At 38.5% G+C, this 24,561-nt stretch overlaps 1 protein-coding gene across 12 annotated transcripts in view; it reads right to left on the reverse strand.

Moving 5' to 3' along the window:
* Positions 1-8,287: 8,287 nt before the first annotated feature.
* The window catches only part of dock10 (dedicator of cytokinesis 10), a 407,603-nt gene continuing 391,329 nt past the window's right edge, over positions 8,288-24,561 (reverse strand). For 9 of the 12 annotated variants that reach the window (XM_039756196.1, XM_039756213.1, XM_039756233.1 and 6 more), the window contains 6 exons: positions 21,929-22,139; positions 20,016-20,206; positions 16,553-16,653; positions 10,382-10,520; positions 10,054-10,129; positions 8,288-8,924 (listed from right to left, as the gene is read on the reverse strand). In XM_039756196.1, the coding sequence (XP_039612130.1) occupies positions 8,854-8,924; positions 10,054-10,129; positions 10,382-10,520; positions 16,553-16,653; positions 20,016-20,206; positions 21,929-22,139 (789 nt within the window). In that variant the 3' untranslated portion in view covers positions 8,288-8,853. The remainder of the gene's footprint in view (positions 8,925-10,053; positions 10,130-10,381; positions 10,521-16,552; positions 16,654-20,015; positions 20,207-21,928; positions 22,140-24,561) is intronic. The other 3 variants (XM_039756260.1, XM_039756187.1, XM_039756177.1) reach the window with 1 other exon arrangement.

A 24,561-nucleotide genomic window follows, 5' to 3' on the forward strand; every position in this document is an offset into this window, starting at 1 on the left:
TTAATAAATAAATAAATAAAAAAAAAAAAAAAAGAAACCAGCTGGATTGGTGAATTCCCAAAAAGACAGCAAAAGGTTTTTGCTATAAACAAGGTCACAATGATGTAATGCATGAAAGTAAAATGAGTATATTCAGGCACTAGCATAAATAAATATAAAATATATTAGAAATTAACTTTAGGGTAGAAATTAAGGCCAATCAAGCATGCCAAGCAAATGATTAAATAAAAGCATATATCATATTTCTTTTTAATTAAAGCTTAGCTTCAGGCCACCATTATAACATAGTTTGAAAGGCTTAGAAAAGGAAATGACACTATAAAAGCCCAAAGATGGAAAAAGGAAAACATCTGCCCGGCCAAAGACCAATCAGAAATAAGCAAAACAGAAACTAGAGATGAACAATGGACAGTAAGAACAGGTGCAGAATGAACTAATTGAACGAGGTCAAAGTGATAAGAAATGATGTGTAAGTTTTGGGGTTTGAACTCTTTCGGGGCTCAGCTCAATTTGGCCATATTGGGTTGAATCCGTGTTATTATTTGTGTTGTTTTATTGCAATAAAGCTTTAAAATTCTGTTTGCCTATCATGAGTCCTAATAGCCTTCATTTTCAGGTAAAAAGTATCTTGGTGGCAATTGTTCGCCACAACACTTACAGAGTGTAAAATAATGTTAAATACAGTTTGTACTTACTGTCTCACTGCTCCTGCTTATTTCAGCTCTAAGTGTAACCATGAACATCTGTTATACTTTGCCAGAGCTATCTGACATCTTGCTATAAAGAAAGACTGACACATATGGAACAGTGCGTCCCAACCGTTGTAGCAAGCCTGAAGACTTTGGTAGAGCTAAATTACAGCAAGGTGCGCTAGTAGATTGTCAAAAGGGTAAAAAGAGCTTACGCTAAAATGGAAAGACAAAAAAATGAAGGCAGCAGCCTTACCAGACGCACTTCAGAAGAGGTCATCCACCTGAAGCTAAGCCTGTTCAGGCCTGGCCAGCACTTGGATGGGACACCATCTAGGAAAAGCTTGGGTTGCTGGTGTGAGGAGTATTTGTGAAGCCATTAAGGGGTGCTTACCCTGTGTTCTGAAATGTGGATCCCAATGTCCCAGTGCAGTGATGGGAACACTATGCTGTAAAAATGGCACTGACCTACAGATGAGACGTAAAGTTGAGGTCTTGACTCTCTGTGCTGAGAAAAGATTCCTGGGCATCCTGGGTAAAGAGCAGGTTGTATCCTGATGTCCCATCTAAATTGCCCACCACGACCTAGTCATTCTGACCCCTAATCACCTCCTGTCTCAAACTGGCTAACTATCTCACCAGCTAATAGTGAATGTTTGGTGAGCGTACTGGAGCAGAAATGGCTGCCATCAACCGGGTGGGTGCTACACATTAGCGGTGCTTGAAGTGGCGCCCCACTCACTTTGAGTAGTGAGAACAGCGCTATATACAGTAAATGTAATTAATAATAATTATTATTATTTTATTATTAAGGCAGGGACAAAAATAGATTTGCCTAAAAACAACACCAAAAAGCAATCCAGATAAACATTAAATAACAATTGTACATTTAAACAAATCCAGGAAATCCAAAAAAAAAAAAAACCCAAAAAGGTTGCTTACCCCTTGTAGTTTGTAGTGATGGCCAAGAACACTTTGTGAATCTGATGTTTTCATGCAGAATGAGCAGTACGAGGGTGTTGTACCGTGTTAGCCATTATGAACGTAGTGAGAAGTCAAGCAAAGTGACACCTTTTATTGGCTAACTAAAAAGATTACAATATGCACGCTTTCGTGGTAACTCGGGCCCCGTGAAAACATTTTATGCTATAATGGAATGTTATTGTGACCAGTTGTGTTGAATGGCAAACAAAGTGAAAAACATCCATGAATAAAAAAAAAATGATTATTTTACTTGTGTCACATAGTCCAAATGTCTGTTATACAGTCGAATGCGCAATGTAAAACGCATGCGTTTCTAAACCATTATTAAAACAGAAATGAGCATTTCCAATAATTTTGAGATGAAGACCTGCCACCTGCCCTCATTCACTGGTTGTGAGTCTTGTCGTCAATGCAAAAGTACAGGATTATGGGAATTCATCTTTCGTTTTTACCTTCTATGCTGATTTAAACCTCAAGTGAAGCCAACTGTCAACATACCTAACAATGGCCATTCGTCAGCGCCCAGAGTAAAGAAGACAGGAGTTCATGGATTCTGACCTGACCTGTCGTCTGTCTGCTTCCCAAATGTCCCCCCCCACCCCAAGTGCTTTGGGGCCAAACAGGTAAGCCCAAATCTTCAGAGTGTAATAAAATATTGGGAACTCCTTTTAGGAAACAACTGACGGTCTTGTTGATTTTAAAGATATTGCCAGGATCGTAGGGCAAGCTGTCAGACAGCTCATCTGCAGTTGAACTGCACGCTGTAGCCTCCCGTGTCACTAGCAGGTGTTGGCTGCCATCTTAAATCAATATTTGTGCTCCATATGCCCAGAGGGACATTACCATATCAATGTTTCTGCTGGCCCCATCACGGACACCACGTGCTAATTCTCACTTGTATTTATTGTTAACCAGCTGTCTTGCTTTGCTCAGGTGTCCGTGCTTTTCGCTATTAGATTGTTTAGTTAGCCACATCTGGTGAGGCCATTGAAGACTTTCTCATTCAAAGCTGTCAAGAGGCTCAGATGAAGAAATAGGGTTGTGTTTATTTAAAGAAAGGACACACTGCCCGGTTGATTTTGAAAGGCGTGAGTGTCCTGTGACAGGGTGCTGTTCCATCCTGGGCACGTTTCTGTATTGCACCTTGTTGTTGGGTTAGGTGGCTAAGGAAGATGAATCGTATCAGCCTTTTCATTGTTCACACCATCTGATTAGCACTGCTGCTTATCTAAAGTATACTGTATAAAACACGTCAAGAACATTAGCACAATTGGGATAAAATGGGACATGCAGCCCAGCAACTCATCCATCCTATTCACATACGTTATCTAGAATATCAAGTCAAGATTTGAAAGTCCATAAAGTCCTACACTCCACCACAGTACATCGTCATGGTTTTGTATGAAGGAGAACGTTTGTGTGAAGTTTGAACTTAACAAATTTCCAACCAAGTCCAAATGTTCTTGTCCCAGGATTTATTTTAAAGTAACAGCTGGGAACCACTGTACTAAATCCCTCCATAATTTTAAACACTTCAGTCCTGTCACCTCTTAAACTGTTTGATTAAACTAAAAAGTCCTTCACTCCCTCCTTGAAAGTCAAACCTCTCAATCCCAGAATAAGCCCAGTCAGTCTCTTCTGGGGACTTGATGGGTGCGAGTGAACTGGGAGATGGTTGCTACGTATTGGTCGAGAATTTGACAAGTGAGGACATCAACCTGCTGGCTTCAGCAAAATTTGCCCTACGTGCCGGGTTGGACTTCCTTTTGCCTTCAGAACTGCCGCAATTCTTCAAGCCATAGAATCAACAAGGTGCTGGAAATATCAAGAACTTTGGTCCACGTTGACATGAGAGCATCACGCAAGTTGCTGCAGATTTGTCGGCTGCACATCCACAATATGAATCTCCCATTCTCCACACACTGAGGAGAGGCAAGAAACATGACAGCCCGCATGGAGTTTGCTAAAAGACACCTGAAGGACTCTGAGATGGTGAGAAATAAGATTCTCTGGTCTGATGAGACCAAGATAGAACTTTTTGGCCTTAATTCTAAGCGGTATGTGTGGAGACAACCAGGCACGCTCATCACTTGTCCAATACAGTCCCCACAGTGAAGCATGGTGGTGGCAGCATCATGCTGTGGGGGTGTTTTTCAGCTGCAGGGACAGGACGACTGGTTGCAATCGAGGGAAAGATGAATGTGGCCAAGTACAGGGATATCCTGGACAAAAACCTTCACCAGAGTGCTAAGGACCTCAGACTGGGCTGAAGGTTTACCTTCCAACAAGACAATGACCCTAAGCACACAGCTAATATAACAAAGGAGTGGCTTCACAACAACTCTGTGACTGTTCTTGAATGGCCCAGCTAGAGCCCTGACTTAAACCCAATTGAGCATCTCTGAAGAGACCTAAAAATGGCTGTCCACCAACGTTTACCATCCAACATGACAGAACTGGAGAGGATCTGCAAGGAGGAATGGCAGAGGATCCCCAAATCCAGGTGTGAAAAACTTGTTGCATCTTTCCCAAGAAGACTCATGGCTGTATTAGCTCAAAAGGGTGCTTCTACTAAATACTGAGCAAAGGGTCTGAATACTTAGGACCATGTGATATTTCTGTTTTTCTTTTTTAATAAATCTGCAACAATTTCAAAAATTATTTTTTTTGTCTGTCAATATGGGGTGCTGTGTGTACATTAATGAGGGAAAAAATTAATTTAAATGATTTTAGCAAATGGCTGCAATATAACAAAGAGTGAAAAATTGAAGGGGTCTGAATACTTTCCATTACCCACTATATATATATATATATATATATATATATATATATATATATATATATATATATATCTGTCACAAGAGGCCTGGTAATCTATCAGGACTATGTTGGTGAGAAGACAACTCTGCTCCACTTGTGTCCTCCAGCTCTCTCACCCAAACAGAAGAACAAGCTTAGGAAAGTGCAGAAAACAATGCATGAGTCCAGAATAATTATTTGGTTGCACAGTATTCATTTTTGATAACTTACAGTATAGCCACAGTACTTAACCTGAAGCAGATGGGGGCTTCTTGTCTGTTGTGGCCTGACAAACGCTACTGTTGTTGTGCTCCTCGATGTTTAGGGAGTTCGCCCCATCTCTCACAAGAAGCTCTGGCATCTTTGCAGTTCTACTTTGAAAAACAGACATATGCTCACATTACTAACACAGCATACTATTCTCAAACCTGCTTGTGAGAGCCAATCCTTGAAACTTAGTGTTAACTTCACAGAGTGTTTGGTTAATTTGAGTAGAATGTAAGTAGTACAGTACATAGCTACAGAGATAATGGAAGATCTGCTTTATCCCCTCGAAGCTACCACTCTCCATACTCTGATGTAAAAACAGAATGATCTCCATCAGTTAGACAGAAACATGGACTCTTTTGTTAGATGTGTACACTTTTCTGCCCATATACATACTGTACATATTAATGCAGTGTAGCAGCATAAAAACATTTAACTAAGATATACAAGTCTTTAACAAAAAAACATAAGCAGGAAGTTACTGCATTTTTTGTGTGTATGGTTGGCGTCAGGAAAGACACCTAAGTCTAGCAACCTCATTTTAAAATGGGAATAGCTATGGAAGAAGAAGAAGAAGAATTAATATTTCTCTTTGTTCTGTGTTAACTGTTTTTACTTTGAATTTCACTAAAACCTTTCAGCAGAGGCACTTGAACAGTGGATTATTTTTGTTCTGTATGCACCCTACTCAGTCCTCGAACCTTTCCAGTAGCTGAAGAATTCTGGAATTACTGAAAAATGCAGCTACACTTCTAATGTCAAAGTGAAATTCACATTGACCCCCAGCTGACACCAGTTCAATTGGGCACAAGGCAGAATCGATCCTGAACAGAAAAAACAGTAAATTGTGGGTCCCACTCACATGAGGGGCCACTTCAGAAGCCCCTATTAGTGCCCAAAAAAAATCCACAGCAGAATGTGCAAATGCATAAAGGCTGGACCAGGTGTGGGCCTCAAACACACGAATCCAGTGGCCGCATTTAACAAACTTCTCAGAGTAGGAAACAGTAGAAATCTCAGAGTGACGCAAATCTCTTAAGAGCAGGAGTATTAGCATTTTATCAGTTTTCCTAATTTTCTTATATAATATGCTACTGTGGTTGTCCGTTTGTCTGTCCAGGAGTTTAAATCCAAGTAGCTCGCAAATTTGGTACACATATACTACGTGAACGTCTACTATCCACATTCAGAGTGATGATTGACCTCCAAGGTTATTCCTCTTTTTATTTTTATTTTACTGTAGAATCAACTCTCGGCTGTGCAGCACATGGGTACGGGCAGCGTTCTCATTCTCTACCACCTTTGCTGTTACTTCCCCTACCTTTCCATATCTTAAATCATTCTTGAGGCAGATTGAAGACATAAATGTCAGCTTAAGTGAAAATTTAAAGAAACGTACTAAGTAATTGCAATACAAGTACTGAATTAATCAGTTTTAACGAGAAAAGACACCGACAAAAGAAGAGAAGAAGTGGGCCGCTAGGGTGGAGAAAAGAAGAGCTGCTCAGGAAGCAGCAAGCGCATCAACTTCTGAGCAAACAAATGCTAAACGTACAGAGAAAGAGTCTGAAAACTATGAACGCTCAAGTCAAGTGTATCCACTGCATGTTATCGTGTAGTGCGTTGTTGCCGATTTAGAATAATAGTCGAAACAAATCTCATACATTATGATTGCCCCCTCTATGGGGAGAAGTGAAGTGAGGTGCTATCAGCCAAAATGCAAGGGTTGGTAATGTTAAGAGTAAAATATAGTTTTGCCACAGAGATGATTTGGGTATTTCACAACCTGCCATTTCTCAAAATGTGCACCAAACTTTGAACACCCTTACAGCGCGTGAGGTAATGCGCAGATGTACACAGATCCCCTCGACTCCTCATACAAATTGGCACACACATCAAGATCTGTGTAGGGCTGTCGATAAACACACATTTGTAAATCACAAACAATATCACAGTATCAGCACACAGGGAGTCACGGATGTACACTGCATTATGGTCGCCAGCAAATTACCCTGAGAATAAGCAGGGTATGATGGGGGAGTGACAGCAAAGTGTCACATGGCTGTGCTCAGCTCTGCATTTCATAAATTGATGGGACATTCATGTTACACTTTACAATCCAGGGAAGGTTAAAGAAGTCAGGAAGAGACTCCCATGGCATTGGATAAATAGAGCCTGGTAAAAGATAAAGGGGGGTCACAGAGAGAGGCAATGGCATGGCACTGCACAGTCAAAGACGATTGGGAACACCGGAAGAGTGAACTTCAGAAACGGCCAGCTGTCACTTAGCAAAGAATTTCCTGTGGCCACAACAGTACAAAGGCGATTCTCCTCAAAGTGTGGCTGTTAAACAAACGTGCTTGGCTGGTGGTCTTTACTCTCATTCGTGGTGTGTGTGGGTCTCAGGCTTACAGTATTATTCTTGATGTTGTTGTGAAGTGGCAGCAATTACGTGCAGCTTAGTGCAATAACCCACCTTATTATGTTTTCCATCTTCTTTCGTTTGTTTTTCTTCTCTTCCGACTGCTGTAATTAATATGATTGTTATTTATATCATCTTTATGGTGAAGCTGTAGCACTAGCCTCAGAAAACTACAAAGTTTCATCATGATTTTCAACATAACTACAGAATGAGTTTCATTTTGTGGCTTCGGGTGCCATAAAATTGTGACGTCATTCATTCTCAAATGTGGACTCCTACCTCTCACAGGGAGTGGATGGAGGACACTTCATAAATGCTTTTCTTAGTCAGACAATTCTTAGGAGAGATGCTTGAGAAATAGAGGTACAGATGGGCAAGTCAGCAACCACTCTGATAACAACGGTGCAACACACCATCTTCTCCATGAATTGAGCACATTCACCAAAGTTATCAGCAGCCATACCACCTGCACTTCACAACAGGTCACCCACCTGAAGCTAAGCCTGTTCAGGCCTGGCCATTACTTGAATGGTAGACCATCTAGGAAAAGCTTGGGTTGCTACTAGAAGAGGTGTTGGTGTGACCAGCTGGGGGTGCTTACCCCTTTTGTTCTGAAATGTGGATCCCAATGCCCCAGTGCAATGATGGGGACAATGTGCTCTAAAAATGGCACTGACCTTCAGATGAGACATAAAACCGAGGTCCTGACTCTCTGCGGTCATAAAAGATAACTGGGCATCCTTGGTAAAGAGCAGGGTGTATCCTGATGTTCTGGCTACATTGCCCACCATTCTGGCCCCCTAATCATCCCCTGTCTCTAATTCTCTCTCTCTCACACCACTTCACCACCTAATAGCTCATGTGTGGTGTGCATACTGGCACAAAAATGACTGCTGTCGCATCATCCAGGTGGTGGTTGAAGTGGCTCCCCACTCACTACGTACATTGCTTTGAGTAGTGAGAACAGCACTACATGAATGTAATTAAGTATAAAGTTTTCACCACAATTCAATTGGTCATTTATTTCATGCTATGTAATTTTAGAATTTCTTTTACCTAAGTATCTCAAAACAGTAAAAAAAAAAAAATAAATAAAAAAAAAAAAATGAAAGAACATGCTTATCAGTACCTTTTAACAAAATTTATTTCATTGTTATACATAAAACTTTAGTACCATTCATTTTCTTTAATTTATTGCAACAAAACATATTCATATATATATATATATAAAAGAAAATAAAGAAAAAAGTTTTCTTCTTAAATATTAATTCTTATTTACACATAAAATACTAAGTAAAAGCAGCCAAATGCATTATAAAATATTTTGACATTAAGATTCTTCAAACACGCCGAGTACGGCTAAGACCACTGAGGGTACGACTTCGTGGACGGATAATCGGGTTGGAAAGTGCAGACAATAGTGAGGCGTTAAAACCACACGGCCATACGGACGTCACTCACACACTCTAACAGTGATATTTTACAACCCATTGCATGTTGTCCTGCCAGTTTCTAACCTGGTGACGTCCTCGTTGTCTGGAGAACAATGTCACAGACTGCTTCTCATTTCTTTTTTTTTTGTACTTCATTGACTAATACTGCGCTAGTTGAGCACTTGGCTTCTTTGTTGCCTTCATTATTATTCAGCTTTGAGGATTTTCACCGGTGCCTGGCGGCCCTGAAGCAGATGCTTTACTGATTGCATGGAAGACGTGATGCCGTTCCATTCCTGGCTGCTTTGTTGTGTCCTCCCTGTAGGAAATCTGCATGGAGAATGTACAAAAATTAGAAAGAAAGCAGTCCTGATATGTCTAAGTCATACATTTGATTCATATTCGTGTTGGAATACATTTTCTGTATAACCAGCTATCCAGAGTCACCCAGTGAAGTCAGAGGGCATCTGCCACAGCTTTTTACAACCCGCTGCCTAGAATCCCGAGTTAAATAATATTCATATGGAAGGTGCGAGTCAAAGGCAATCATTAAAGCTTCATCTAGTGAGGCGGCTAGAGACTGTCATGAGACTGTCAGTTTGAATTGTAATCTTGCCAGCTTTGCAAAGTTTCACTGAGTGTTTAACACAATTTTGTACGTTTATGTGGATAAATGTTTCCAAGTTTTAATAACTTACTGCTAACTGTAATTGCTCTGAGACTATAAAAAAGGGAAATTGAGCTGAAGGGCTCCATGATGGGGCTCACTTTGAATGCAGTGATATCTAATAAAGACTGACTCCTACAGTAGGTTACGGCGTCCATGTTGGCTGTGCATGTACTTCAGTCGCCTTGAGAGTCAAATGGCATGTACCCAGGTTAACTAGTGACCGCATACTGATGTGATGGACTGACGGTGAAGGTTCCTGCCTTGTACCTCCAGGTCTGCACTCCATGAATTGAAAAGGCAGGACGTAAAAGCTGCTAGAGGCAAGCCCTGGGTGTCAAACTGGCCTTTGAATCTGGAGTTTAAATTTCAAAGACTTTTAAAAGCAAGTCACTTAGCCTGCATCATCAGTAAGCAGCTCTAATGTATTCTTATCTTGTAAGTGACAATACTAATAAAATAATGATTAAAGGAGATGCTTTGAATCTTTTGCTGGGTGACCACTGCTGCACATAAGCCAGTGTAGCAATTTGGGCATACACATTATTATTAGTGGCGTTTTAGCAATCTGTACAGTTTCTTGAAGCAAGAACAGCATACAAAAATGAATGAATGACGTGACTCATCTCAGAAGCAAGTCAGAAGCCATTGAAATGACTGGAAATGAAGAAACGTCAATGCTTTCTTTGCTATGAAGATTTAAAGAATGAATGGGCCTGGAGGCAGCTATGCAATAAGCACTAAAAAGAAGGAAAAAACAAGAAGACAAAAAGAAGCTGATGTGTGACGTACCACTTTTAGAGGCAGTTGTGAGTGAGATATTAGACAAAGAAGAACAGAAGCTGGAAGAAACTGTGCCATAGTGAAGCTAGGAAAGAGAAAAAGGAAATGTTTAGAAACTTGCAAATGCAGAATTAACTCATAAATTCAGAAAATGAATGGATTGACTGATATGTTCAATTTATGATCACTGTTCTCACTTATATTCTAAAAAAAGTCCTGCATCTTCCCTGAAATGTGAAATCTCTGTAGCACATTAGCAGGTCCAGACCTTGGGGTGCCATGCCCAAAACAACCATTTCTGGAGTTCTCCATTTCTCTGAGAGATATCGTAACTGACCTTTTCATTCATAACAGTCGAGAGCTCATTCAGCAAGTCCTTATAGTGTGTCTTCATTTCCTCCTGGTACTCCACCTGATCCTCTTTAATCAGACGCTCATTCACTTCCAAAGCATGCCCGCATGCTTCTGCAAATTGTCTAAAATAAAGTGAAGCAAGACAACAGGATTTATTCATATCTGTACAGAAAATAAATACATTTTTATTGGTTCAATAATGATAAAACAAATCAAGTTACTGAACTAGCAGCCAAAAAAATGTGCTGGACAGAAATCATAAAGCATAATTAGTTAAAAATGGAAGATTTACTTAAGGGCAGACTGATTAGAAACCAATATTAAAAATATGTCTGAAAGCCATTCCAATATTAATATTGTGTGAATTCTAGGGCAACAACAGCAACCCAGTGTTCTGCCAGGGAAGAAAATGCCAGAATGAGATGGGAAATGAAGATTGAAATCACATTCTAAAGTGTTTCATGGTGAGAACCAAAAAATCAAGATAAATTTTATTGTGAAAGCCAAATAGTTGCCAAGCTCGTAGTCAGAATTGCTGTTAGGAATTTAGTATGTAAGTATTCTTTTCATTGAAAATCTACCACCACTAAAACCACTAGAATATCTGTAATGTTGGAGAGCGCCAGGAACTGCAAGCCCAGAAATGGGCTGTTTATTATGTCAACTGGACCCCAAAATGGCGGCAGCCAGGAAATCAGAATAGCTATTGGTACAATACAATACAATACAATTTATTTTTGTATAGCCCAAAATCACACAAGAAGTGCTGCAATGGGCTTTAACAGGCTCTGCCTCTTGACAGCCCTCCAGCCTTGACTCTCTAAGAAGACAAGAAAAAAACTCACAAAAAAAAACCCTTGTAGGGAATAAATGGAAGAAACCTCGGGAAAGGGGGTTCATAGAGAGACCCCTTTCCAGTTAGGTTGGGCGTGCAGCGGGTGTCAAAAAGAAGGGGGTCAATACAATACAATACACAGAACAGAACAAATCCTCAATACAGTATAAAAATAAAAATTTTAGAATTTAACAGTAGATGATATCTCATAATATGATTTGAATTTGTTTAGAGTCCTGGAGACTTCAGCCATCAAACTGCCTCCCCATTTTGCCATTCCACAGATAAAACAGTGCTGGGTCAGTCAATCTGATGAAATATATGGTAAAAATATACAGTAAAGATAAAAATAATTAGAATTGCCAAAGCAAAAGAAAATAACATAGCAAAAGAGCCTTGAATTGGCGAAGTCCAAAACTAAAGAAAAAAATAACAATGTTCCATTAATTTTATTATAAAGTTATAGAAAACAAAATCCCAAATTTACTAAATTCGTAAGCAAGAAAGGGAACAGAGTGTACTGAACTCAGAACTCCTTTTCATCCACATAAAGAAATGAATATTTCTGTAAGCTTTCAGAAAATGAAGCTCAACAATTTGGAATAAAAGTTGTACTTTTTAATTTGTTGTCTATCTCTGAAACACATACATACCTGAAAAGGAAGACAGTTAAAATACGCAATGGCGTAAATAAATAACTGATCGGTATGTCTAGGCATTCAGTAACTTGGTGATCCTTAGCGCCGATAAAAGTATTTATAGTTTTCATTAAACGTTACTTATTAAAAGTAGAATTTGTGATGCAGGCTATATCTGTAAAAAGGATGCAAGGGCCTCATAAATATATAGCCATTTTACATTTTATTTGTTGAAGTTTTTAGGACAAAAAAACAACACAATGTAGATGAAACAAACAGTAAATATGAGCAAAGAAAATATACATTTTGTAAGAAACTCGGCAAATACAGTAAGTCATCTGTTTTAGATAGGCCTTAAATACATGGCTTTTGTTAGTCTACCACACTGACATACTAAAAGGGTGAAGAAAATGAGGCAATTAAGTCTTTTACAAGTCTAATTAATTTCTGTATTAGCAGGAGAATAATAATTAATAAAAATACCCTGGAAAAGATATAAATGATAGAGGAATTTAGATAAAGAATGTACTGAAAATCCTCTCAGTGATAACTAAGAGGTTATACAAGGTTTCTACTCTGAGAACAGGAACAAATAAAAATGGAAATTGCACAAAGAAAGGCTTTAGGAAAGACAGCATTGTGGAATTGGATTTTATAAGCACTAGAAGGACAAATTTTAAGTGAAGGCACAGCCTTGTTAAATACAAGTTTTAACTTAAACCACATCTTACTTTAAAGGTTTTGTCACGACAGTTTCCAAAGTACAAAAGAATACAACACAAAGGAACATTAGAGAATAATGCAGACTATGAGAGAACTCAAAGCCATGGGAAACCCTGAGAGACAATGTAGAAGATGAGAAACAATAAGAATTGAGAGAGTGAAGAGTCAGGGTCAGGGTCAGGGTCAGGGTCAGCCAGGCAGGTAGATGACGGCTATTCTAGCAAATCTGATTTTCTGTTGTCACATTAGAACAGAAATTAATATGACTGAAATTCAGAGGGTAAATGCAGATCATTATGACCAATGGAAGATATAAGGAAAGAATCTGACAAAGATGGAACAAAAGAAGCGAATCAACCTTACAAAAGCACAGCTAGTAATTGCTGCAATTTAACTATCTTTAGGCTAAAACACCACTTTGTTTTTCATAGATATACCTTATTAAACTGTAAAACATCTTAACGTATTTTAATTTTTAAATACTGCTCACTTCCCTCGTGGACCCCCCCTTGCCTGCGCTACGCACCAGCCACTTCACGTCTCTGCCGCTCACATACGTGGATTTCACTTTCACCAAACAATAAATCCAAAATCCAAGAAAACTTCTTTGTCCGTGTTTTGCAGATAAATTTTGTGTAAAATACGATACTTTTGGACGTATGGATTTGTATCCATTATTGGCTGGAGAATTTCTAATACGTCTGATTGTTTAACTCTTTCGATTCTATGTTGCATCGCTTCTCCATGATCATAAATATAAACCTTACCAAATTGTGGTTTCTTTGAAATTAAACTTCTAGTAGCTTTAATTGTTGCAGGACCACAGATTCTCATTGCGTATGGTCCTGAATTGTGTAAATCTACGTTCTGAGCATTGAATGATGCAAACACGAACGGATTATTTTAATTTTTTTTATATTTTGCCTGTAGTGTTTTTGGATTTCACTTTCACGAAACAACAAATCTTTTAATTCTCGCAGATATGCCTCTTCGTTGGGAAGAAATATTACTTTTCCCTGATGGCAACATGAATTAGACTATCTATAAGTCTCTGACTTAAACTTTAAAGCTGAACAATATCTATATACTTCTTTCATATCACCTATGTCCATATATTCAATCTCTTTTCGCTGTTCTGTTATTTCACCGATAAAAAAATTCCGTTTGTTAGCGCTCATGCAATCTTTACTATCATTTTTTTGAGACTTTCGAATTTTAGTACTTTCATAATCCCTATCTGCTCTGTCTCTTTATGACTTTGTCTTTTACTCTTTGTCTTTTATTTCCGATCCCGCTTGGACCTGCTAGGTTTTCAATTGCACTTATTCTGGGCAGATTATTATTTACCTTATTTTCTGAATTTGCGATTAGATTATTATTGTTCTTTTTTGAATTTTTTTCACTCTTTAGGGCCTCTTTTCAACATGCTGCCTTTTCTTCTTCGCTTAGTCTTTGGCATGTCATCTTGAACGTATAAAATTATTGTCCATAAAAGGACTACATCGAAGGAAACAAATAGATTATATCTATAAATACTGTCCGGAAAAGCTTCTTTAAAGGATGTAACTGAGGACTTTTCACATTTATAGGAGCTGAGAACACATGAACTGTGTCTGACAATACACATAAATGAGAAATGATTGTACCATGTGCTTGGTTGTAAATTTGAGAGGAGGGCAGGACTTTCCAAAATCTCTTGTCTCGCGGGACTTTAAATAATCTCAGAGAATGTCTTGTTGCAGGATTTCCTTTTATAATACAGGGTGGGCCATTTATATGGATACACCTTAATAAAATGGGAATGGTCGGTGATATTAACTTCAGTTTGTGGCATATTAGTATATGTGAGGGGGGAAACTTTTCAAGATGGGTGGTGACCATGGTGGCCATTAGGAAGTCGGCCATTTTGGATCCAACTTTTGTTTTTTCAATAGGAAGAGGGTCATGTGACACATCAAACTTATTGGGAATTTCACAAGAAAAACAATGGTGTGCTTGGTTTAAACGTAACTATTCTTTCATGAGTTATGTACAAGTTTCTCTTTGTTTACAGCCGTTGACATGTCGCAGAGGTTAACACGTGAGGAGCAGATAGAAATTGTGTTGATGTCTGGTGAACGCAGTAACCGGGTCATTGCAGCAGATTTCATTGCAAGACACCCTACGAGACCACCCATCTCCCATGCTACAGTTAGCAAACTGCTTGCTAAGTTTCGTGAAACTGGTTCAGTGTTGGATTTGCCAAAATGTGGACGCATGAAAACTGTCACTAATGAAGAAACATCAGTGGCTGTCCTAGCTTCATTCAGCAAGAGCCCACAGCGTAGCACTCGCCCATGTCACTGGAGAGTGGCATTAGTCGAACATCCCTTCGGCGGATATTAGCTACTCACAAATGGCACCCTTACAAACTCCAGCTACTGCAGCATCTCAACGAGGATGACCCAGATCGGCGCACTGAATTTGCAGAATGGGCAAAACAAAAATTGTAACAGGACCCTCAGTTTACGCAGAAGATTTTGTTCAGTGATGAGGCAAACTTTTATGTGAATGGTGAAGTTAACAAACAAAATCACCGCTATTGGTCTGACACTAACCCACATTGGATAGATCCCTCCAAGACTGTTGGAACAAAAAAATTGATGGTATGGTGTGGTATATGGGGTACAAAGATAGTGGGGCCATTCTTCATCAATGGAAACCTCAAGGCCACTGGATATGCGAAATTGCTACATGATTATGTGTTTCCCTCTTTATGCACTGAAGCTGGCACGTTCCCTGAGTTTTTCCAGCAAGATGGTGCACCACCACATTATGGGTGTCAGGTCCGAGCATTCCTAGATGAACAGTTTCCTGGAAAGTGGATTGGTCGTCGTGGGCCAGTTGAATGGCCCCCAAGGTCTCCCGATCTAACCCCCTTAGACTTTTATCTTTGGGGTCATCTGAAGGCAATTGTCTATGCTGTGAAGATACGAGATGTGCAGCACCTGAAACTACGGATACTGGAAGCCTGTGCTAGCATTTCTCCTGCGGTGTTGCTATCAGTGTGTGAAGAGTGGGAGAAGAGGGTTGCATTGACAATCCAACACAATGGGCAGCACATTGAACACATTTTATAAGTGGTCAGGAACTTGTAAATAACTCATGAAAGAATAAAGTTACGTTAAAACCAAGCACACCATTGTTTTTCTTGTGAAATTCCCAATAAGTTTAATGTGTCACATGACCCTCTTCCTATTGAAAAAACAAAAGTTGGATCCAAAATGGCCGACTTCCAAATGGCCACCATGGTCATCACCCATCTTGAAAAGTTTCTCCCCTCACATATACTAATGTGCCACAAACAGGAAGTTAATATCACCAACCATTCCCATTTTATTAAGGTGTATCCATATAAATGGCCCACCCTGTAGAAAGATGTACAGTAGATTCAGAAAGTATTCAGACTCTTTCACTTTCTGCACACTTTATTGTGTTGTAGATTTAAAAAGGGAAGATGTATGATCATTTTTTCCACTAATCCAATGTATATTAATACAAAAGAATAAACAAGAATCAGTATTATCTGATTTACCTTCCATTTTTACTTTTAAATGTAATGTTTTACAGGAAAGAACTGTACTTTGTTTAAAACAGTAAAATATAACTTTTGATATGGTTACTCATGCCACAAATGCCAGAGTATACTGCACGGTTTTCATTATATTGTTAATTAGTTTCATACCAATATTAAACTGATTGATATCTACACTGTACACGTACATACTGAGTTGCTTACACACATACTTACATATCTGGTGCTGTTGATGGCAACACTGAATTGTTAAATATTTCTTAGAACGCACAATACAGCTAAAAATAAGTCTAGTATTAAAATGCAATTAAAGAGAACCAAAATTGAAAGTATTCATGAATACAATGCATTAACATCTAGTAGATGTCAATAAAATAACTTTACCTGAAAATTTCTTTCAGAAGTTTCACTTGGTTGTCTGGGTACTTTTTCGCATTCTTCTCTTCTAGGAACGCCCTTGCGTATGCCATTGGTCCTGCATTTACCTGTAATGATGGGATATTTCCTGTATGAGTGTACATTTGCATTGGTTAGAATATGGGTAAATCCCACCAGTTTATGAGTACTAATATAAAACTGGCTAAATATGGACTTTTCAGTTTGCTTCTGCCTTAATAACATGCCACGATTCACTGTATTTAGCCTACCACAATGCATCACTACAAATTGTCCATTAAATTGAAATTCCTGTTTAAGCTCCCTCAATAACAGTGCTAATGTTCTTCACAGGTAAGGCAATGGAAGACTGAAGAGAATGGACTGAGATATCTGTTAAACAACAAAATTGACATAGTTTTAAAATAAGTTGCTTCTTTCACATTTGGAATTTAAATTGTATTCTCTTGCAACAGAAAAATCTACTTTCACATAAACTCAAGTTTTTATTTAGCATTAGAATTTAAGACATTAAAAGTGTGATATTCAACGGTTAGACTTAAAGCCATTTAAAATGACTCATTATTTGGTGCCTCCTAGAATTCTCTACATACTCCATGTATCTAAGCTTAACTAGTTTGTATCCCTAAACTAAACATCTTTACCAAACAGTGAATTGAAGTCACTTGACTGACCACAATCTATGTTCATTGTCTAGACAGCTCTGAGTTGACCCAACTAGTCCAGAGGAAGCAGTATTTTAACAGTGAATTAAACTTCGCCTGTAGCTCTTCAGGTTTATTTATGAAAATAATACATTCATCCATCCATCCATTATCCAACCCACTATATCCTAACTACAGGGTCATGGGGGTCTGATGGAGCCAATCCCAGCCAACACAGGGCACAAGGCAGGAACAAACCCTGGGCAGGGCGCCAGCCCACCGCAGGGCACACACACCCACACACCAAACACACACTAGGGACAATTTTAGAATCACCAATGCACCTAACCTGCATGTCTTTGGACTGTGGGAGGAAACCCACGCAGACACTGGGAGAATATGCAAACTCCACGCAGGGAGGACCCAGGAAGTGAACCTGGGTCTCCTAACTGCGAGGCAGCAGCGCTACCCACTGCAACACCGTGCTGCCCAAAATTAATACATAGATGCATAATTGCACAATGTTTTTAGACAGCATCTTTAGTTACAACAGAATAAGCTGAAATTTTTGAGAATGTTAAAAGCCAGTGAGAGCAGACTCGTCATGGGGAGATGTCTAGAATTTCAAAAGAATGATATCGGAGAATTACTGGAACACTGCTGATAACTATGAATTTGCTCGGGATTTTGGTTGAAAATCAAAGAAGCCTAAGCTTAGGGTAGCAATTTATACTGAACTAGACATTAAGCCCGTTACAATAATGGGCGCTAGAACAGTAGTGCATAGGCATTAGTAGGAACAGTCTATATTAAATGGCAAGGGATCGTGTATGTGGCTGTAATATGTGTCACTCTATTGTGTGCCTTTAATTTTCTCTCGCAGTAATACTGGTTTGTATTTCCATAAAATGCCTGTCATTTTCTCTGACAGTAATACAGTGGAACCTCGGTTCACAACCATAATTCGTTCCAAACCTCTGGTCGAAACCCGTTTTGGTTGTGAACCGAAGTAATTTCCCCAATAGCATTGTATGTAAATACAATTAATCCGTTTTAGACCATAAGAACTGTATGTAAATATATATAGTTTTTAAGCACAAATATAGTTAATTATACCATAGAATGCATAGTGTAATAAGTAAACTAAATGTAAAAACATTGAATAACACTGAGAAAACCTTGAACAACAGAGAAAACTAATACTGCAAGAGTTCGCACTATAGCGCTAAAACCACTTTTTTTTTTAAAAGAGTTTTAAGCACAGGGAAAAAAATGAACATTTGAAAAATCCGTAATTTAATAAACAACCAAGGACAGTAACATTGCAACAATGCATGCGTGCGCCTGTGTGTGTATGTCTTTCGCGATCCTGTGTGTGTATGTGTGTGTCACGCGCCTGTGTGTGTGTCTTTCGTGTGCCTGTCTGTGTCTCTCGCGTGCCTGTGTGTGTGTCTCTCTCTCGCGCGCCTGTGTGTGTGTATCTCTCTCTCTCGCGCGCGCCTGTGTGTGTGTGTGTGTGTGTCTCTCTCTCTTGTGCACGTGCAAATGCATAGGGAGAGACTAAACACGTGCGCCCCGCGCATGCGCACTTCGCCAGAAGACACACACACTAACACCTGGACGCACACTGGGGTTTTATTAAAGAGGATGAATTCCCTCCCTGCACTTTGGTAAGCTATTAACAGAAACAGAAGCTAAGGGATGCCCTTAGGTCAGCATGGGCCCATATCCCTGCATTGCCCTTTCAATACTTTGAATGCGTGCATTCCCTGATTAATTAATCCTGATACTCAGCCTGCTATTAATGTGTAGTGAAGAAGCAGCCAATCAATGTATATTTATCTGTGGACACTTGCAACTTAACTACTCAATCTAAAATAATCTTCAGTTTGACAAAGAGTATGAGTCAGCTACATTTATCAAATAAAACACCATTCGTCTTAAACCCGTGTTGTTAAAATATGACAATTTGCTCACAACATCAAATTTTAACCCTAATCATCTGCATTTACCATAATTGCAGCCATTTCATAATGTCACTTTCCTCCCCCTATTCCATTTTGGCCTCTTAAAAATCAAGTCCCTCCGCCTAAACAGTCAGTGAGTTAGAAGCACTCAGTCTTTATTCTGGGGACTTATTAATTGTATCATGACATTATTTTAAAAATCCCCAGGCACTTTGAACCAATTCACTCTGAGATGCCTTAGACATATGGCACTAACCTGACAAAGGACAGAAAATTAACTTCATATTGCTAAAATTTGCATTCTTACTTTACATTGTCCTTAAAAAGATCACAACATACTGTGTAAGGTCAGGCTGTCAGTAAAAGCTGATAAAATGAGGTTTCTTTGCACAGTTGGAGAGCTTTGCAGTCGACACCCTGCTCTATAGACTGACTAGGCTTTGAAAGTGCTACGAAGACTTTTTGACAATAAATTAACTAATTTTATGGAAGGATGAACTGCTTGAGAAGGTTCTGGACCGGCTTATAAAATTCTAACAAACAATTTAAATTGCAGATTTCACTTGTTATAAACCTTTTTAAAGGTAAGAAAACAACCTGAATTTTGAGCGAATTATTTTATTAAAAGGTATCTTTGGTAACCTAGTAAAACCATGTATAATGCAACAAAGATAACAACACATTTAAATTTTAACTAGTGTTGAATAATTAGTACTAAAGAATTGATCGTGAATGCTATGCTGACAATTTTGTCATAACCTTTAGAGACAGAAAAAATGTATTCTTAGGTGTGTTAATGCTTTTGAGTCATGTCTCAGCTGCAATATGTGCTGAACCTACCTTGGCACTGACACTTCCCTGTAGCTTAAGCTGGAGCCTGATCATGTCCACCTCTGCCATGCTGCATAGCTGATTAAGTTCAGACACCTTCCTGGACATCTCATCAATGGCCACTTCTATGGGGTTGAGCTCCGTGCTTTGTTGATCTACAACTTGTATTCGTTTTTTTACATATGGGAATGAAGAACTTGCTGTTGTGTGAAAGAATTGCATTTTGTTATTAAAATTCTGGCAATGCAAAGAACGTCAGACAGTACTTGATTGCAGTAAATGATATTTTAAGCAAAGAGCTAATATCCTGGAATGTGCCCTCAAACTATTAGTCCACTGCACCACTCCACCAGGGCATTTAAAATGCAATATAGAAAGGAAAAGTTAAAGCACATTTAAAGGAACACGGAAAACACCAGTGGGGTGTGGGGGGCTTTGGTATTAAGTTATGGCTCTAATTGATTTACAACAGCAGCAAAGTGACAGTTTTGCCCAACATCAAATGAAACTCTTTTTTATAACTTACAAAGTAATCAATAGTTCTTACAAACGCTCCATGTCAAAACCAAAGAAGTTCACTTTCTTAAATGAAACAAGTGACACGTGATTAAGGAACAATCCTGTATCAAAAGCACAAGAGCTGTTTATTTGTTTAGAATGAGAGTACACATAGGGGTCATTAGTATTGTGTGAAAATGGTTTGGATGGAGATATAAATGACTACACTTTAGGGCTGTGTGGTATACTGTAACTGGAAAAGTACTGAAAACCCAATTTTTTTAAATGGTACAGTACCAGTATTTCATTATTTTGGAATTTCATGCTGAATCATTAATTATGACAATCAGAACTCCAAGTGGAACCAGCCATTTGTTTCTTTGATTTATATTTAGCTTAACTCACCGATAAGGACCAACCTCCCAAGCCTGACCCAGCTGTCTTAACATATACTGTATATATATATATAAACACACGTGAGACTCCAAAGGGGAATACCCCAAACCCCTCTGTCCCGCCTAATGATTTGTGGCGTAACAGGGAAGCCTGCAATTAGGGTTAGGGTAGCAAGGAGGTGTGTGTGCCTTTGCAAGCTGAGGGAATAAAGCAGCTGTGGCCCATCCACCCAAGCACTATAAAAAATACTTCTCTAAGGATTCAGTGGTCAGTGGAGCATGAGGAGGATCTCAAAATATTCCACACATGACATAGTCAAAGGCTGGTACTGAAATCACATATGCATTCTCAGGAGATGACCACAAAATGTGGCCTTTCTTCTCTGATCCTATATTTTTATTGAAAGATGGATTATGTTTCTCAACCTTTATGATGTCCCACATTTTCCCTTATAAGTAACTTTGCAATCCACCAAGTGGGAAATCAAGCATGACCATTAGAGCTGGGGGTTATGTTGATCCTCCTTGTTAATTGAACATGATCTTTAGAGAGTTTTTGTCCCTCTTGGTGCATTGAGCTTATGATCACAATAGTGGGTTGTGGGGGTCATGGGGTTTGGTCTGCCCTGACGGAGCCTCATGTTCAGTTATCAGACTGTATTTTCCAACTTGGTGAAACAAGCTTGATTGACAGAACTTGCTGGAGTCACCATTGGTGGGTTAAGCATGATCATCAGGGGGAGGGGGATCGAGTACTATCATCAGAGCCACAACTATTATAAACAACATTTCGTGACCCACTGGTGACACCCCACCACCCAAAAGTGGGTCACAAAAATGTAACTGGTATGTAAGTCTGATCATCTACAGATCAGGCTGAAAAGATCCCCTTCTGTTGGTTTACATAAATACAAAACCAGTGATTCTGGGAACAGTTATTTCTTTGACACAGAGTACATACGAGCATGCAACTGGAGTCACATTCTGTATTCATATTGTATTTACAGATTTATAGTATAAGTTTCTTACTGGTCAGAATAGTTCTCCTTTTGCACTGCTCTTCCACATCTCCGTGTTTTTTTCCAGAAAGTGTGAATGGAGTTTCAAACACAAAGCGCCTTATATTGTGATGTCTTTCAAAGTCTGTCTTCTTTTCTTGTAGCTCCTTTTCTTCAAAAAATGGAGTCACATAGGTAACTTGTATGTAGGCGTATTTGGGATCCAGATCCTTGGGATTCACCTAAAAGTTATGTAAGAGTTAATGATGTATTTAGATCATTTATCTTCTAAGCCTGTTTTTCTTGATTTTGATTATCCTTTCTGCTGCTTTCTCTCTGTGATCACAGCTTTACCAAAGTTTGGTTAAATTAAACTAAATTTGGATAACAATACAGTTTGAAATGCCTATATTGATCATTGAACATTAAAGGAATTATGACGTGTCAAATTTTCTTAAGAAAATGTAGCAACCACATTTTCTCATAAGCAAAAAATAGTATTTTCATGGCAGTAAGAGAGAGGAGAGAGGTTATGAGCACACCCTGATACAGCGCATTGCCGCACCCACCACATGACAAACCAACGCAGGACTCCAGATTAGGACCCAAGTTCAGCCATGCAACAGGTGACACCTCAACACCACGCCAGTTCAGATGAAATGAAAGCCAAAATTAAATTACAGATACTTGCCAGTTGTTACTATAACAGTATACTGATTGTCTAAAGAATGAGTTTACAGCTAGCTTATAACATTTTACACTGCAAGCGACTGTTTTCATTCAAAAATCACTCATAAGCAAATCTACTCCATGCAACACTGCTAAGTTTCACAAATCAAACAAATCATACCGCATCTAAGACAGCCATTTGGCAGCCACATTTTTCAGTATTTTACACCACAACCAGCACTCCCACGTCTGAAACACTGCAAAAAAATAATGTGAAAACCCGCCGGTTTTGGCATCATTGCCTGTCCTATTTGGAGTATCTGCTAAAAGGAAACAATGCCATTTTTGTTGGATTTACAAATGTCCTTTAATATCCGCCATTTTCATTTTTTTTTCTTTAAACATTTATTAAGGATTTTTAACAAAATAGAGTATAATTAATACAATTAGGTACAAAAAGAATGTCTATAATCCTTTTAAACTGATATTTTCAGCGCTGTTTCTGAAAGCAAACATCTGCATGTTTTTAAATTCAACACAATGTTCCCCAAAATTAATAATTAATTACTGTGAAGTTTAGTGTTCATGGTGTAATTGTTAAGAGAAACAACAGGGCATTGTAAAACAGGTCCTTTTTTAATACACAGTAGCTTTTACTGTTGATGGGTCTGCTTTATTAAAACACATACTGTAAGCTTCTCCATTCTCTCATCACTCTCATTGGCAGCACATCCATGTTCCACAGTCCACATTTCCACTGAATACTCACCTAACAAAAAGTACACATGATCTACCTTTAAATTAAGAGCAGGAAAATAAAAAATGAATGGGACATGTCAGCTCTTTTTAAATGTCATCTGAATATGTTTAATTGTTCAAAAATGGTTAAGAATTAGAAAACAGTAAAACAAATCCTTCTAGTTTTTTTATTGCAAAATAGCTTCCTTTAAAATGTGTTTTCAAAAAATGAAGTTGCAAGGGCCATAGATGGCAGAACAGTTGTTGGCGATAAGTGTAAACTGATGGCAGATGGGAAATGAGTGGAATTTAAAGACCTTTTAATTTTTTCACATGAAATATTTGTTCATCCCAGGTGAGGTTTAACATTTGAAATGCAATTAGTTACATTTCTTTTGTTTTTCCAATTGGAGCATAGGCAGGTGAATTGACTTTTCATGGTCACATAGTGTCAGTAGTGGAAACCTACCACCTTAGTGTCTGATATCCAACGCCTTAACCAAGATGTTATACTGCCTGCTAGCTCAGTAAAGTTTTAGTATTTCATAATTTTATTAAGCATATGATAGTGTTCAGTTTATATGATTATGTTTTATGCATGCCAGACATACAGACATCGTTCTCAGAAAAATCAATTCATGTTTCAAGTGACCACAGTATATAAGTGCATGAAAACTCAAAGGTTCAAACTTAGCCTTGATGTCTACTAAAATAATAAATTTGAAGAAAATAAGAATACATGTTATGGCACAGAGGTGGAGTCATTTAAATTATTTAACTATTAAATGAGAGCAAATATATGCATATATTATTGAGAGTTAAGAAATAAGTATAACATATAGGTAAAAGCAAAACATGGAAAATGTAATCAGATAAAACCCAAACAGGGCTTTGAGACTAATAGGAACTTCATACAAATAAACTAAACTAACTGAGTACACCTTCTGATGACAACCTTGAGCCTTTTTGGCTTCTTTTAAGCTGTTTTTGTTTGAAATTATTTGATCTATTATAAAGGCCAGCCTTCTACTTGAGTCTGAATCCAAGTGTATCCATTCTTCCCCATTAGTGCTATACATATTAATCAAAACTGGTATTAGCATCCATGAAATTTACAGTTTAAAAATTAGCATTACTAGGAATTCTTCCATTTTTATCTGCAACACCAAGAGATTTATTTTTATCTTCATTATTTCCTTACTAACCCCAGCTGAATAATCTTTGCCAATAACAGCTGAACAACATATGCATAAAATA

The sequence above is a fragment of the Polypterus senegalus genome, chromosome 1, assembly GCF_016835505.1.
Source record: "Polypterus senegalus isolate Bchr_013 chromosome 1, ASM1683550v1, whole genome shotgun sequence".
In the NCBI taxonomy this organism is placed as follows: Eukaryota; Metazoa; Chordata; class Cladistia; order Polypteriformes; family Polypteridae; genus Polypterus; species Polypterus senegalus.